The 12096-nt window shown below is 36.4% G+C and overlaps 1 protein-coding gene and 1 non-coding gene across 2 annotated transcripts; both read left to right on the top strand.

Annotated features, from left to right (window-relative positions):
• The first annotated feature begins 4620 nt into the window (after positions 1-4620).
• TRM4 (LONGIFOLIA protein) lies at positions 4621-10901 on the top strand. The gene is made up of 5 exons (XM_086227426.1): positions 4621-5781; positions 6092-6162; positions 6901-8976; positions 9062-9212; positions 9877-10901. Exons 1-5 carry the CDS (start codon positions 5634-5636, stop codon positions 10704-10706), a joined length of 3276 nt encoding a protein of 1091 aa, XP_086083552.1. The 5' UTR covers positions 4621-5633; the 3' UTR covers positions 10707-10901.
• Positions 10902-11499: 598 nt separating this feature from the next.
• On the top strand, positions 11500-11571 carry TRNAT-CGU (transfer RNA threonine (anticodon CGU)). The gene has a single exon. It is a non-coding gene; the product is annotated as a tRNA-Thr (tRNA).
• The last annotated feature ends 525 nt before the right edge of the window (positions 11572-12096 follow it).

A 12096-nucleotide genomic window follows, 5' to 3' on the forward strand; every position in this document is an offset into this window, starting at 1 on the left:
CTCTAGAGTCTAGTCTTTGTGCTTGGTTCAAACTTCAAAGTGACAGCTACTGAAAGCCCATTAAGTCTAATTAATCACCACAATTAATAAAGCATTATTATATGTAAGGCATAGATGATAGAGGTAGCATACTTGTAGTACTTGCATGTATGCAATTTTTGGAAGGCTATTACCAAACCCAAGTCATGATCATTAATGTGATGGTTGGGGTGATTTTTATTAATTCAAGCATGATCAACTTGGCATGTGCTGCCTGCAAATTAATGATCGAGGTTAGATTCAGACCATCTGGCAAATCAATTGCCTGCCTGAATAAACGGCTCACCAAAATTCTCTCATATCTGCAGCCAATTTTCGGTATCAGTGAATATATATAAGTATTCTAGCGTTGGCTCATTTTATTGAAAATGGTCCATGGTTCTTAATTAACCTCTCTTACAAGAATTTGATATGTAATACAAGAATTTGTTGCTTATTTATATGGATGTGGTTGTCTACCACCTACCAATCAAAACTCTTAAAACTTCCATAGGTAATACTCTTTTGCGCTCATAAATCCCTTGGACCCTCTCTCTCTCTCTCTCTCTCTCTCTCTCTCTCTCTCTCTCTCTCTCTCTCTCTCTCTCTCTCTCTCTCTCTCTAATGTTCTAGCTAGAATGACACGTCTCTATAGCAATAGATCAAATTAATCTGTAATTATATAGTATTATAATAATTAATTACCAGTTGGAATTCATGTGCGGCAAAGCTGCATAGGCATATATATGTGCATGTATCATTAACTAATTAAGCCCAGAATTTTTCTAATATTCCTAACTCGATCTCAAGTTGTAGAATGTTCCAAAATTGCTGGATCACTTAAATAGTTTGATCAATCATCCCACATAATAATATATATAACCTGGTTAATTATGAGGGGTTAGTTACTATAATTAACTTTTGATAATTGTGAATGTGTTACTTTTTTTCGTAATAATTGTTTCTAAGCTTATTATTTGGTTTGCCCCCAGACATATTTCAAATTCGCACTTCATCCTCTGACTTATTTTTATCTCACATTATCCTCCTGATGTTATATCTCGTGTCTCACTTAACCCGGTTTTGTCAAGTTCATCAAAACCTACCGTTAAAAGTGCTGATGTGGCATCCACATGTACTTAAAAATAAATTAAATATTATTTTAAGATTTTAAAAAATTAAAATAAAATTCCAACTTCAATTTAAAAAAAAAAAAAAAAAAACCTTCAGCACCATCTGGTTGGGCCGCGACCAATTCGGCATCACCTACCTCGTGACCCACAGAGAGAGAAATACAAAAGAGGGGAAGGGGAAGAGGGGGCCGTCTGATAGAATTAGAGCATCCAATCCAAAACCAATTGGCAATGGGTGGAGAGGTTCAAGACTTATAAACACATATGCTAAGCTTTAATTTTCCGATGTGGGACATTGTTCCACATTACTCTCAACACGCCCCCGCACGTGTGGCGAGATTTTTGAGCCTTACATGTGAACAAATTATATTGGGTGACGTAGGAGCACATGTGGCCGTTGGGCCTTACACGTGGATAACCAAGCTCTGATACCATGATAGAATTAGAGCATCCAACCCAAAATCAATTGACAATGGGTGGAGAGGTCCAAGACTTATAAACACATATGCTAAGCTTTAGTTTTTCAATGTGGGACATTGCTCCACATTACTCTCAATACCGCCGACCAACATTAATGATGGTGAGGCCAGCCAGTGCAGATGGTGGGGATGGGTGGGTTGTCGATCGGGAAGGGAGGGTGGGGGTGAGTGTTTGATTCTTTCTTCTTATTTTTTTGTAATTTTTTAAGATATTAATGTTTTAAAATAATATTTAATTAATTTTTCTGCACATATGGATGCCACATTAGTACTTCTAACGGGAGATATTGACAGACCTGAATTAAGTGAGACATGAAGTATAACGTGATGGATAGCTTGAGACAAAAAAAAAAAAAAAAAGTCAAAAAATGAAGTGTGAATTCAAAATATATTCAGAGAGTAAACCAAATAATAAGCCTTGTTTTGGCTTTAATTTTGAGTAGTGTAGATGCATGTGCTTGGTAAGCTAATCATATATATATGGTCGAACTTGCATGCATTTGCTTCTAATTCAAAAAGTTGATACTTGAATCGGAAAAGGCCAAATGATGAAAAGGTCCTGGAAGTGAAAAGGTGATGGTGAATTGGTGATCAACTCATCATGTATTAATTTGGGCACGCAGAGGAAGATTAATTATGAGCAAATTAATTAAGGATGAAATACTATTACTAGTAGTCTAGACTGTCTAGTACGTAGTGCATGGAGTGGAGCCTTGGCCACAATATAACATTATTCACATATAAAGTGAAGAACTACCATTCTACACGTGCTATGTCTGAACTCTATTGAGGCAACACCAGCTAAACCCATCTCACTCATCATGACCCATGTTTCAAGGAACAAACAATAATATTACTCATCATATATATTCATATCATCCCTCTTTGTCTTTAATTGCCACATTATGCCTTACTTTCCCATTCTTCATTCCCCACAAATAATCATCATCATCATTAAGACATTGACACTTAAATATGTATAAATAGTTTGATACATCTAATCATATAATGATGGAAAACTATACTCGTAAAAATGATATATCTTTAAAATTTATTTAAGAGACAAAAAGTGAATATATGCGTTATATACACTGTTCGAATGTGATAATTTTTCATTATCAAAACAAATATATTATACTAGCCTCTTCACATTTGCGGAAAAATTATATTTTGTTAAAAATGTTATATCTTTAAAATTTACTTAAGAGACAAAAAGTGAATATATGCTTTATATACAATGTTTGAATGTGATAATTTTTCATTATTAAAGCATATATATTATAGTAGCCTCTTCGCACTCGTTCCTGCGAGTGCGAAGCGGTTATTGCATAAACACCAATATTTTGACAAACGTAATCAGTTTAATGGATAACGGAAAGTAAATTTGAAAAAATTAATTAAGGAGAGAAATGCATCAATTAATTAATGAGAGAGAAGCGGAAAAGTAAATTTGGAAAATAGATAACCGACTATTGGATTTAAGTCGAAATGATCTCAACCATTTAGATTCGGAGATAATTCAAAAATTGTTCTGTTTTATTATATTGATGAATGAAACCCTACAAGTTTATCCAATCAATAATAAGAGGGCATGAGAGGGTGAATGAGAAACACAGGCAAGGCAGAGTTTGACAAAGCATTAGGGTACATGGTGGAGAACCATACATGTGCCTCAAGAATCTGAAACAGCAATATTCCTTACTAATTAAGTTCTAGTGATTAGTCTTCAATTAAGTATATAATGATGGCCTCATCATAGAATTAGGTGTAGGACTCTTCTAATCATCATGATTAGTATTCGCATTACCACTTTTTATTCCCCAACTGCTAAAGTTTATTTATTTTTCTCACAAATAAACTGCTACCTATTAAACTACCAAGTACCAACCTAATTATATGATTAATTTATATTAAAAAAAAAAGAGCCTTTTGGACGGCCATTGTCTAAGAGTTGACAAATGAGTTTACTTTCCAGCTTCCACGCATTAATTAGTTTCTTATTTTAATTCTGAATTTATGCAATATTCAAAATATAAAATAATAAAAAAGGGAACAGCCTTCATTTATATTTTGAATATAGAACTCAAAGAGTACTTGGGTTTTTTTTTTTTAATGTAGAGAAATTTGGACTTACAACTATTTTAATAAAGTTGAGAAAAATATCATTAAATTAATAGTTTTTTTTTGTCAAAAACGAAATTAATAGTTAGTTGATCCAATGACATGTAATTAGAGACCAAAGTTCATTTGAACCTCTAGTATTTTTAGCGAGCATTGAGCTGCTCAATATCTTTCCTTAACCTCTTATTTTAATCCATTAATCATTTACTCCAAAAGAAAAAATAATAATCAATTAATCCCTCTAATGACTTTTCCTTTGGCCATTGTGGGGAACCACCTTCCTAAATTTTGATACGAAATGGTCCATGCCATGAACTAAGCTATGGTGACCATTAACACAAATAACAATTTTAAATGGTCATTTTAATCAACTCCCACTTGTGCAATTATTTAATTATAGATTGATACCAGCAACCACCCATCAGTCATCACTCTCATTATTCACCTAGCCTAATAAGAGCCTTAACATGATTCACCCATTTTTCGTTTTTCTTAAATGGAAAGAATGGTCATGGTATTGAAATATTTGCTTTAATTTTCTCATAAAATGAGTTTTATTCAATTATATAGAAAGTTTTTCTAATATTCAATGGTATTTTGGTAAATCAAAACCTGACAAGTGTTTGAAGAAGGGGACTTGGACTTTGCAGGTAGAGCTTCCAAATCCATCAATCCAATATACAAATCTCTCTACATCTCTTTCTGACAATGTCACATGCACATGCAGACAGCTCTAGACCCACCCACATCCTCATCCCTACATCCCACATGGAATACATCTGACCCACACACACACTCCCTCTCTCTCTCTCTCGTGTGTAGAAAAACTTATTTTTTTGCCAACTCTTAAATAACTCTCACAAGTCACAAGATTGGCTAACACATTGCACATTTTCATTAAACAACAAAACCTTCCCATCTGCTATAGCTGTCTTTCCATTTGTTCTTTGAGGAAAACATCTCTCTTCTAGGATCTGCAAAAGATTACCTTACACGTTACATTTTCTTTTGGGCAGCTGAAGGTAATGTTTTTGTTGACTCTGGATGTTGTGTGCATATTGTTGTAATGGGTCCCCTCCTATTTCTTTGGCCCTTTTATGGTTCGTCTTACACAGGGCATTGTCTGGCTTATTCTGTGAAACCCGGTTCTTTCACTCATTGATTGGATTTGATTTTCTGGGTCTACTCCTTTTTCCATTTCATGTTTTTTTTTTTTGGCCAAGCATTTCATGTTTTTTTAATTGCTGTGAAGTGTTGAGATTGGGGAAAATCTGAAGAAAACCCAAAGGCATCTATGTTTTAGGAGGAAATGTTGTGGAAGTTGGGAACTTTGACTGAAAAGGACAACTTTTATCTAGTGGGTATTTTGAAGAAGAAAAAATTTATCATCTTTGAGCTGTAATTAGCTGGATAATGTGGGTTTTGAGAAGATAAATGGGATGAGTAATAAGTACGCAACTTAATTTTGTGGCAACTTTTGTTGGGAAGCTGTGCTTGGAATTACATGAATGAGGAAGTGTCTTGTTCTCTTATGGTTATCAAGGTTGAAAAGAGCTGCCATTGAAATGTTGGCTTTGCATTTTGTTGAGGGGGAAGGAGCAAAAAGGTCAGTGACAGAGTACAGAGTGGAGTATAGCTAAGACTTTTACAATTGCCTGAAATCACTGAAATTGGTTTCAGAGGGCATAAATGTGTGTCCGAAATTACTGATTTTTCATTCTGGCCTGGCATTAAAAGATTGTGAATTGTGTATTGTAAGGCTTGGTTCCAACATTTTTGAAGAGCATAGGGGCTGAAATGCTGTAATTCTCTGGCTTGAAGAATGGTAGTCTGACCAAAAAAAGAAGTAAGTAACCAATTGTGGTGGACGGAGGAGGTGGAGATGGCTGCAAAACTTCTTCATTCTTTAGCTGATGACAACCCAGATTTGCAGAAGCAAATTGGATGCATGAACGGGATTTTTCAAATTTTCGACCGTCACCATGTCCTCACTGGTAGGCGGATTAGCCACCACAAGAGGCTTCCTCCTGGTAATTTTCTACTGGTGAATTCATATCAAACTCCTGTTGGTTAATGGTAATATCATAATAGTTTTTTTTTTCCTCTTCAGTTTTTCTAATCCTTTTAGCTCTATCACTAATATCATCACTAATTGAAAATTTTCCCAATGTGCAAATGATTTATTTTAAATCTACATGCATATACATATGCTCGTATAGCATTTGTTTTCTTGGATGACATGTTGGCAATCTATAAATTATCTTGCCATGTTTACAAATTTTAAAGATTGATTTGCCAGTATTGCAGCTTATAACATCTGATCCATCCTTTCTTTCATAGGGAAGTCCCACTTCAGCAATGGTGGCCAGGAAAGAGAGTACAATAATGCATACCATCGGCAGACAGGAACTGTATGCACTTTTTACTCGATGACTCCATTTCTCTTTTGTTTTCTTGCAAATCTGAGGATTATGTGTGTCGTAGAGTCAAAATACACCTTGCGTAAAACTAGCTAATCTTATACTTTTCATACACGCTAAATTTCACACTATTGGATATCATTTACTATGTTTTCTACAAATTTATTGTTTTTACGTATTTGAAAATATTTTAAACTATAAATTTATACAGTTTTTAGATGAAAATCATGAGATAGCTCTGCAATTTGGATCATCTTAAAGATTTGGCCTGCATGATAGGCACGAGGAGAGGGTTTAATCTAATTAAAATCAAAGTTATGGAGGGATGTAAAATTAGTTGCTTTTATGCTAGGTGTAGTTTGAACCTACCCCACATGTGTGTGTGTGTGTGTGTGTGTGTGTGTGTGCATCCAGTTTCTATTTCCAGGCCGGGAAGAGGGGTGCGGCCCCTGCCATCCTTCCTTCCACTCCTGTGTGTGTGTATGTGTGTATGCATTTAGATATGCATATATGCTGCACCCCTTTTAATCAACATGCGTGAGTGTAGTTGATGATGTATAATTGAATGGTTCATGGTTCTTTGTTGAATATTGTCCTAATTCTTGGCTATGGATATGCATATCCCAGCTTCTGCTGATTCTGGAATTGAACTTGAAACAATAAAGTTATTTGTGATTTTTAGCAGATTTTATGGTACTAAACCTGAGTTTATACTGCTTGTATTTACAGGAAACAAACTTGAACAAGAGTGTGAATGAGAAACAAAGAATCTCAACAGAATCATCAAGAGCCTCTTTCTCATCCACTTGTTCTTCTTCCTTATCATCTCTGGACTGTAACAAAACAGCTCAACCAGGAACCTCTTCCTTTGACAGAACCATTTCCTTCGACAGAACCATTTTTCCTGAAACTCCCCCAAGGGATCCATTGACCAACCAATCAAGTACTTCCCCTAAATTAGGGAGGCAGTCCCTTGATCTCCGGGATGTGGTTAAGGACTCTATGCATAGGGAAATCAGGGGACTATCACTTAAAACTACAGCCAAAGATGAAGCAGTAGGTCGTGCAGTGAGGCATAGTGACTCTCCAAGACCCATACAGTTGTCCAAATCAACAGATGGAGCTAATGGAGTTGGGATCAATGGGAAGCAAAATGGGCCTGCTGACCTCGAGGAGTCTCTTAGAGTTCTTGCCAAACTTCGAGAAGCACCGTGGTATTGTAATGAAGCTAGAGATCATCCAAGATCATCATATGAATCGAAAGATAGTATGTGGCATACAGTTTCAAAGGATGCTCCACGTTTTTCGTATGATGGGAGGGAAGGAAATCGTTTATCCTTTGAATCAAGAGATACCTTCAAATCAACCTCAAAGCTAAAAGAGTTGCCAAGACTTTCACTGGACAGTAGAGAACGTTCAATGCGGGGTTCCCACTCTGATTCATATCCAAATCACCTTTCAAAAGGATTTCAGAACAGTAGCAACTCAAACAACAGGGACCCTAGTATACCTCAGTCATCTGGAACTCAGAGCCGGCCTCCTAGTGTTGTAGCAAAGTTGATGGGTTTGGAAGCATTGCCAGATTCTGCCTTGACTAGTGATAGTCACTTAAGTCTGATCAAAACCTTCCCAGATAAAGATAGTGATCCTTTCTCAAAATCACTGAAGACAAATAATCTACACAGGCCTATTAGAATTTCTAACTCCCCAAGAAACTCTCCGAAAGAACCAACATCACCACGGTGGAAAAATCCAGATTTGGTTATGAGACCTGTTTCAAGTTCAAGGTTTCCAATTGAACCAGCACCGTGGAGAATGCAGGATGGAAATCAAGGTTCTCACAAACCATCTTCCAGAACTGTAAAAGTTCAAGTAAAGACCCCAGACTCCTTCCCTTCAGTTTATAGTGAGATTGAAAAGAGATTAAAAGATCTGGAATTCAAACAATCTGGAAAGGATCTCAGAGCTCTTAAACAGATACTGGAAGCAATGCAAGCAAAAGGGCTGTTAGAGACCAAAAAAGAAGAACAAGCTTCAAATTTTGGAACTCAAAAAGACTGTGAACCAAGATGTACAAGCTCCAATCTAAATGCAAGGTCAGTAACCCAACGAAACACTAACAACCATGTAATTGCTTCCACAGTTAGAGGCTCTGAATCCTCAAGGACTTTTGAATCCCCAATTGTGATCATGAAACCTGCAAAACTTGTTGAAAGATCCGGTATTCCCTCTTCATCATTAATTTCAATAGATGGCCTTTCTGATGTCCATACTCTTCAGAGAGGGGGAATTATAGATAATAAGAGGGGTTCAACTAACAGCCGAACAGTTAAGGATCAGTCTCCTAAAAACGCTCGGAAGGACCCTGCTGTCAGTTCCACTGACAAAAAAGCTAGTGGCAGGAATATAAGATCAGCACAATCTGTTCCAAAGGAAAACACTGTAACAAATTCAGTAAAGAGCTCAGGATCTGTGAGCCCAAGACTACAACAGAAGAAGCTTGAGTTGGGAAAGCCATCTCGTCCACCTACCCTGCCATCTGATTCAAAAAGACCCAGAAAGCAATCCAGCAGGCAATTAACGGACTCAGGTTCGCCAGGTGGAAAACTCAGACCAAAATCTTCCAACTTGCAGCTAAGTGATGACCAATTGAGTGAGATAAGTAATGAATCTAGAACTTTGAGTTTCCAAGGAGATGACATAGATATGGAAGTCTCTAGTATTTTACGAGCTACTGAGGTAAATGACAGCCAGAGTCCATCTTTGAAGGCTGCCAAGTATTTGGCTTCTGGTTCAATGCAGCAAGTAAGTTTTTACTGTTTTCTCTCTTCTGTTTGCAGTCATCCAATTTTGGACATGTTTTTTAAAAAGATTTTATTCGACTTTTTAGAAACCAACTCCAAGAATGGAAGAAGATGAATCTATTGCGGAACTTGCTACAGTTGCTCCAGAACATCCTAGTCCTGTCTCTGTTCTTGATGCCTCAGCATATAGAGATGATGCACTATCTCCCGTGAAGCAGATACCAAATTCCCTCAAAGGTACATTTTAACTTTTCTTCTATAATTTAACTTGGATGTGGTAATATCTAAAGTAACCATAAATTAAGTACAGGTAATTGTAATGTCTAAATCCACTTGCTGAGTCCAAAAGAATACTTCCTTTTGCAAAATCATCTCACTAGAAATATCAGATAGAGTTGAACTAGTAGTAAAATCTAAAGTGATATTAAATTGAGTACAGGAAATTGTAATGTCTAAATCCACTTACTAAGTCCAAAAGAATACTTTCTTTTGGCAAAGTCATCTCACTTGAAAGATTAAGATTTGGACCAGTGGTACCTTATATTTGTTTATATTCCTAACACAACAAAGAGACCAATAATCCTTCACCATAAGGGGTTGTTTGCACAATTCAGATATATTTGACTACCTGCTTGCTACCCTTGTGGTTTTTCCGAAGTGAGTGACCTTCTGACTGCCAAACTTCTATTTCTGTAAGCATGTTCTTAGTTATACATGCATAGAACGTAAACAAATACATATTCACATTAAGGCAAGTTAGCCTGTACCTGTTCAGGTAGTTAGAACTGGGAAGTTCTGAACCCACATGATGGGATTTTGGCATGTATTTCGGGAACCTTTTGATAGAAAAACGTTGAAAAAGAAAAACCAAATCTCACTTTAATATTTATTTGACATATAGGCGATGGTACTGAAGATTCCAATAACAGTGAAGGTGAAGATCAATGGAAGCCTGCAGATAAACTTGACAGCATGGGGTCTGGTCTTACCTCAGAGATCAATCGCAAGAAATTGCAGAACATTGAGCACTTAGTTCAGAAGCTTAGACGATTGAACTCTAATCATGATGAAGCAAGAACAGACTATATTGCATCCCTCTGCGAGAATACAAATCCAGACCACAGATACATTTCTGAAATACTGTTAGCTTCAGGTCTCCTACTCAGAGACCTTGGCTCCAGCCTGACAACATTTCAGCTCCATCCCTCGGGCCACCCTATCAACCCTGAGTTATTCTTTGTTTTGGAGCAAACCAAGGCAAGCAGTTTGCTTGCAAAAGAAGAATGCATCCCTGAAAAGGTAACCCATGCAAAGCATGAGAAAGAGAAATTTCATCGAAAGCTCATATTTGATGCTGTCAATGAAATTCTTGTTGACAAATTAGATTTAGTTGGCATCACTCCTGAGCCATGGTTGAAGCCCGCCAAACTGGCAAAGAAGACCCTTAATGCACAAAAGCTTCTGAAGGAGCTGTTTTTCGAGATAGAACAATTTCAAGCCAAGAAATTGGAGTGCAGCCTAGAGGATGAGGATGATGGTTTGAAAAACATCTTGTGCGAGGATGTGATGCACCGAGCAGAAAGTTGGACAGTTTTCCGTGGTGAGATTTCTAATGTAGTGCTGGATGTTGAACGATCGATCTTTAAGGACTTGATTAACGAAATTGTTATTAGTGAGGCAGCTAGCTTGCGCGCCAAGCCAGCTAGGTGTCGGCAGCTGTTTGCTAAGTAGTCTTTTGATTCTTCTCCCTCTGTTTTTCATTGTGATTTAAATATTTTTTTTTTTTTGTTTGTGATAAACAGCACAATAAATTTTGTAAGATCTACAGTTCTTGATGCTGGATTGTAAAGAATTGAAACTTGTCAAAGTCCTTAAAGATAGATATTTTTTGGAGATCAATATATAAGACCCTCTGTTCCCCTCCAATTTCCATGTGCGCTCTCATTGTTTCAGGAAGCTATGTTGTGTTTGTGTTGATCTTTTCACCGTCTTCTTTTGGGACTATTTACTCAAATTATGTTATGGTTTTTGACCATAACAATGGATAAACAGTTCTCCTTCCACTGTGTAGCCTATAGGGCCATAGGCTATGGTTATCGTTATTGATCAAAGGACAATTAAAAAAAGGATAAATGTCTTGTATATAAATATCTAGTTGTTAAAAAGATATGAAATTTAATATTCTAACAATAATTAGGGTTCCATAACACAACAAATCTAATTAATGGTAAGGATTATTTCAAGGGAAGAACTTGGAAGGAAATTGATGAAGCTTTGACAGGGATGATGCCTCAGAAAAAAATGCAAAGATTATAGTGCTTTTGTGTGTATGAATTAAAATCGAAAAATCATATTTTTGTAATCGAGCTCAAATTTTGTTTTTCTAATAAATAAAAAAGATTTGAGCTAGATTTGATGACATGGTCAAACCCTTGCCCGATTTGGGAAATCCAAATCGAATCATGACTAATGATTAGCAGAAAGCATCAATAAAAGATAATTTGAAGTGATTAATTAACAAGCAGCCTCCGTAGCATAGTGGTAGTGCGTTCGCTTCGTAAGCGAAAGGTCGCGAGTTCGATCCTCGCCGGGGGCTTATTCTCGTTTTACATTTTTAGCTTTGCATCAAACGGGCTGGACTCTGAGGATGTTTTGGGCTTGGGCTTTCCTCACTCTAATCCACTCAGAATAAGGCCCAACCCAAAATGCCTTTATTATTTTGGTGGAGACAAAATGCCTTTGATTACGGCGTTTCGCTTTTATTTTTTGTTCAATTACTTTTTGGCCCCAAAAAAAAAAAAAAAAAAAAACCCGCCATTTACTTTAACCAACGAAAAATCAACTGCAAAATTAAACACTTTTATTTATTTATTTAGGGTTTCTGGTTTGCATGCTCGATCATCAATATAAATATGCAAAGGGAAAATTAATTATAATCGGCCGGCCATCATAAAAAAAATAATAAGTTTCTATTATTTGACTTGGGTATTACTTAATTTGGTTTTGAATCTGAACCATTTAAATAACCAAACTAAAAGGGAAGACTAAAAAAATTTGAGTAAGATCGACCATGACCATTGACCATATGGATCAAATTAATGTGGTCCCTTTCTTCCTTAGC

Source organism: Dryas octopetala, chromosome 9 (assembly GCF_963921425.1).
Source record: "Dryas octopetala chromosome 9, drDryOcto1.1, whole genome shotgun sequence".
Taxonomy (NCBI): domain Eukaryota; kingdom Viridiplantae; phylum Streptophyta; class Magnoliopsida; order Rosales; family Rosaceae; genus Dryas; species Dryas octopetala.

Bases quoted from the DNA above. Each gene is read 5' to 3' on its own strand.
- TRM4 (XM_086227426.1), top strand. From the start codon at position 5,634: ATGGCTGCAAAACTTCTTCATTCTTTAGCTGATGACAACCCAGATTTG. The intron at 6,163-6,900 runs GTATGCACTTTT...TTGTATTTACAG, and splicing joins ACCATCGGCAGACAGGAACT to GAAACAAACTTGAACAAGAG. The intron at 8,977-9,061 runs GTAAGTTTTTAC...TCGACTTTTTAG, and splicing joins CTTCTGGTTCAATGCAGCAA to AAACCAACTCCAAGAATGGA.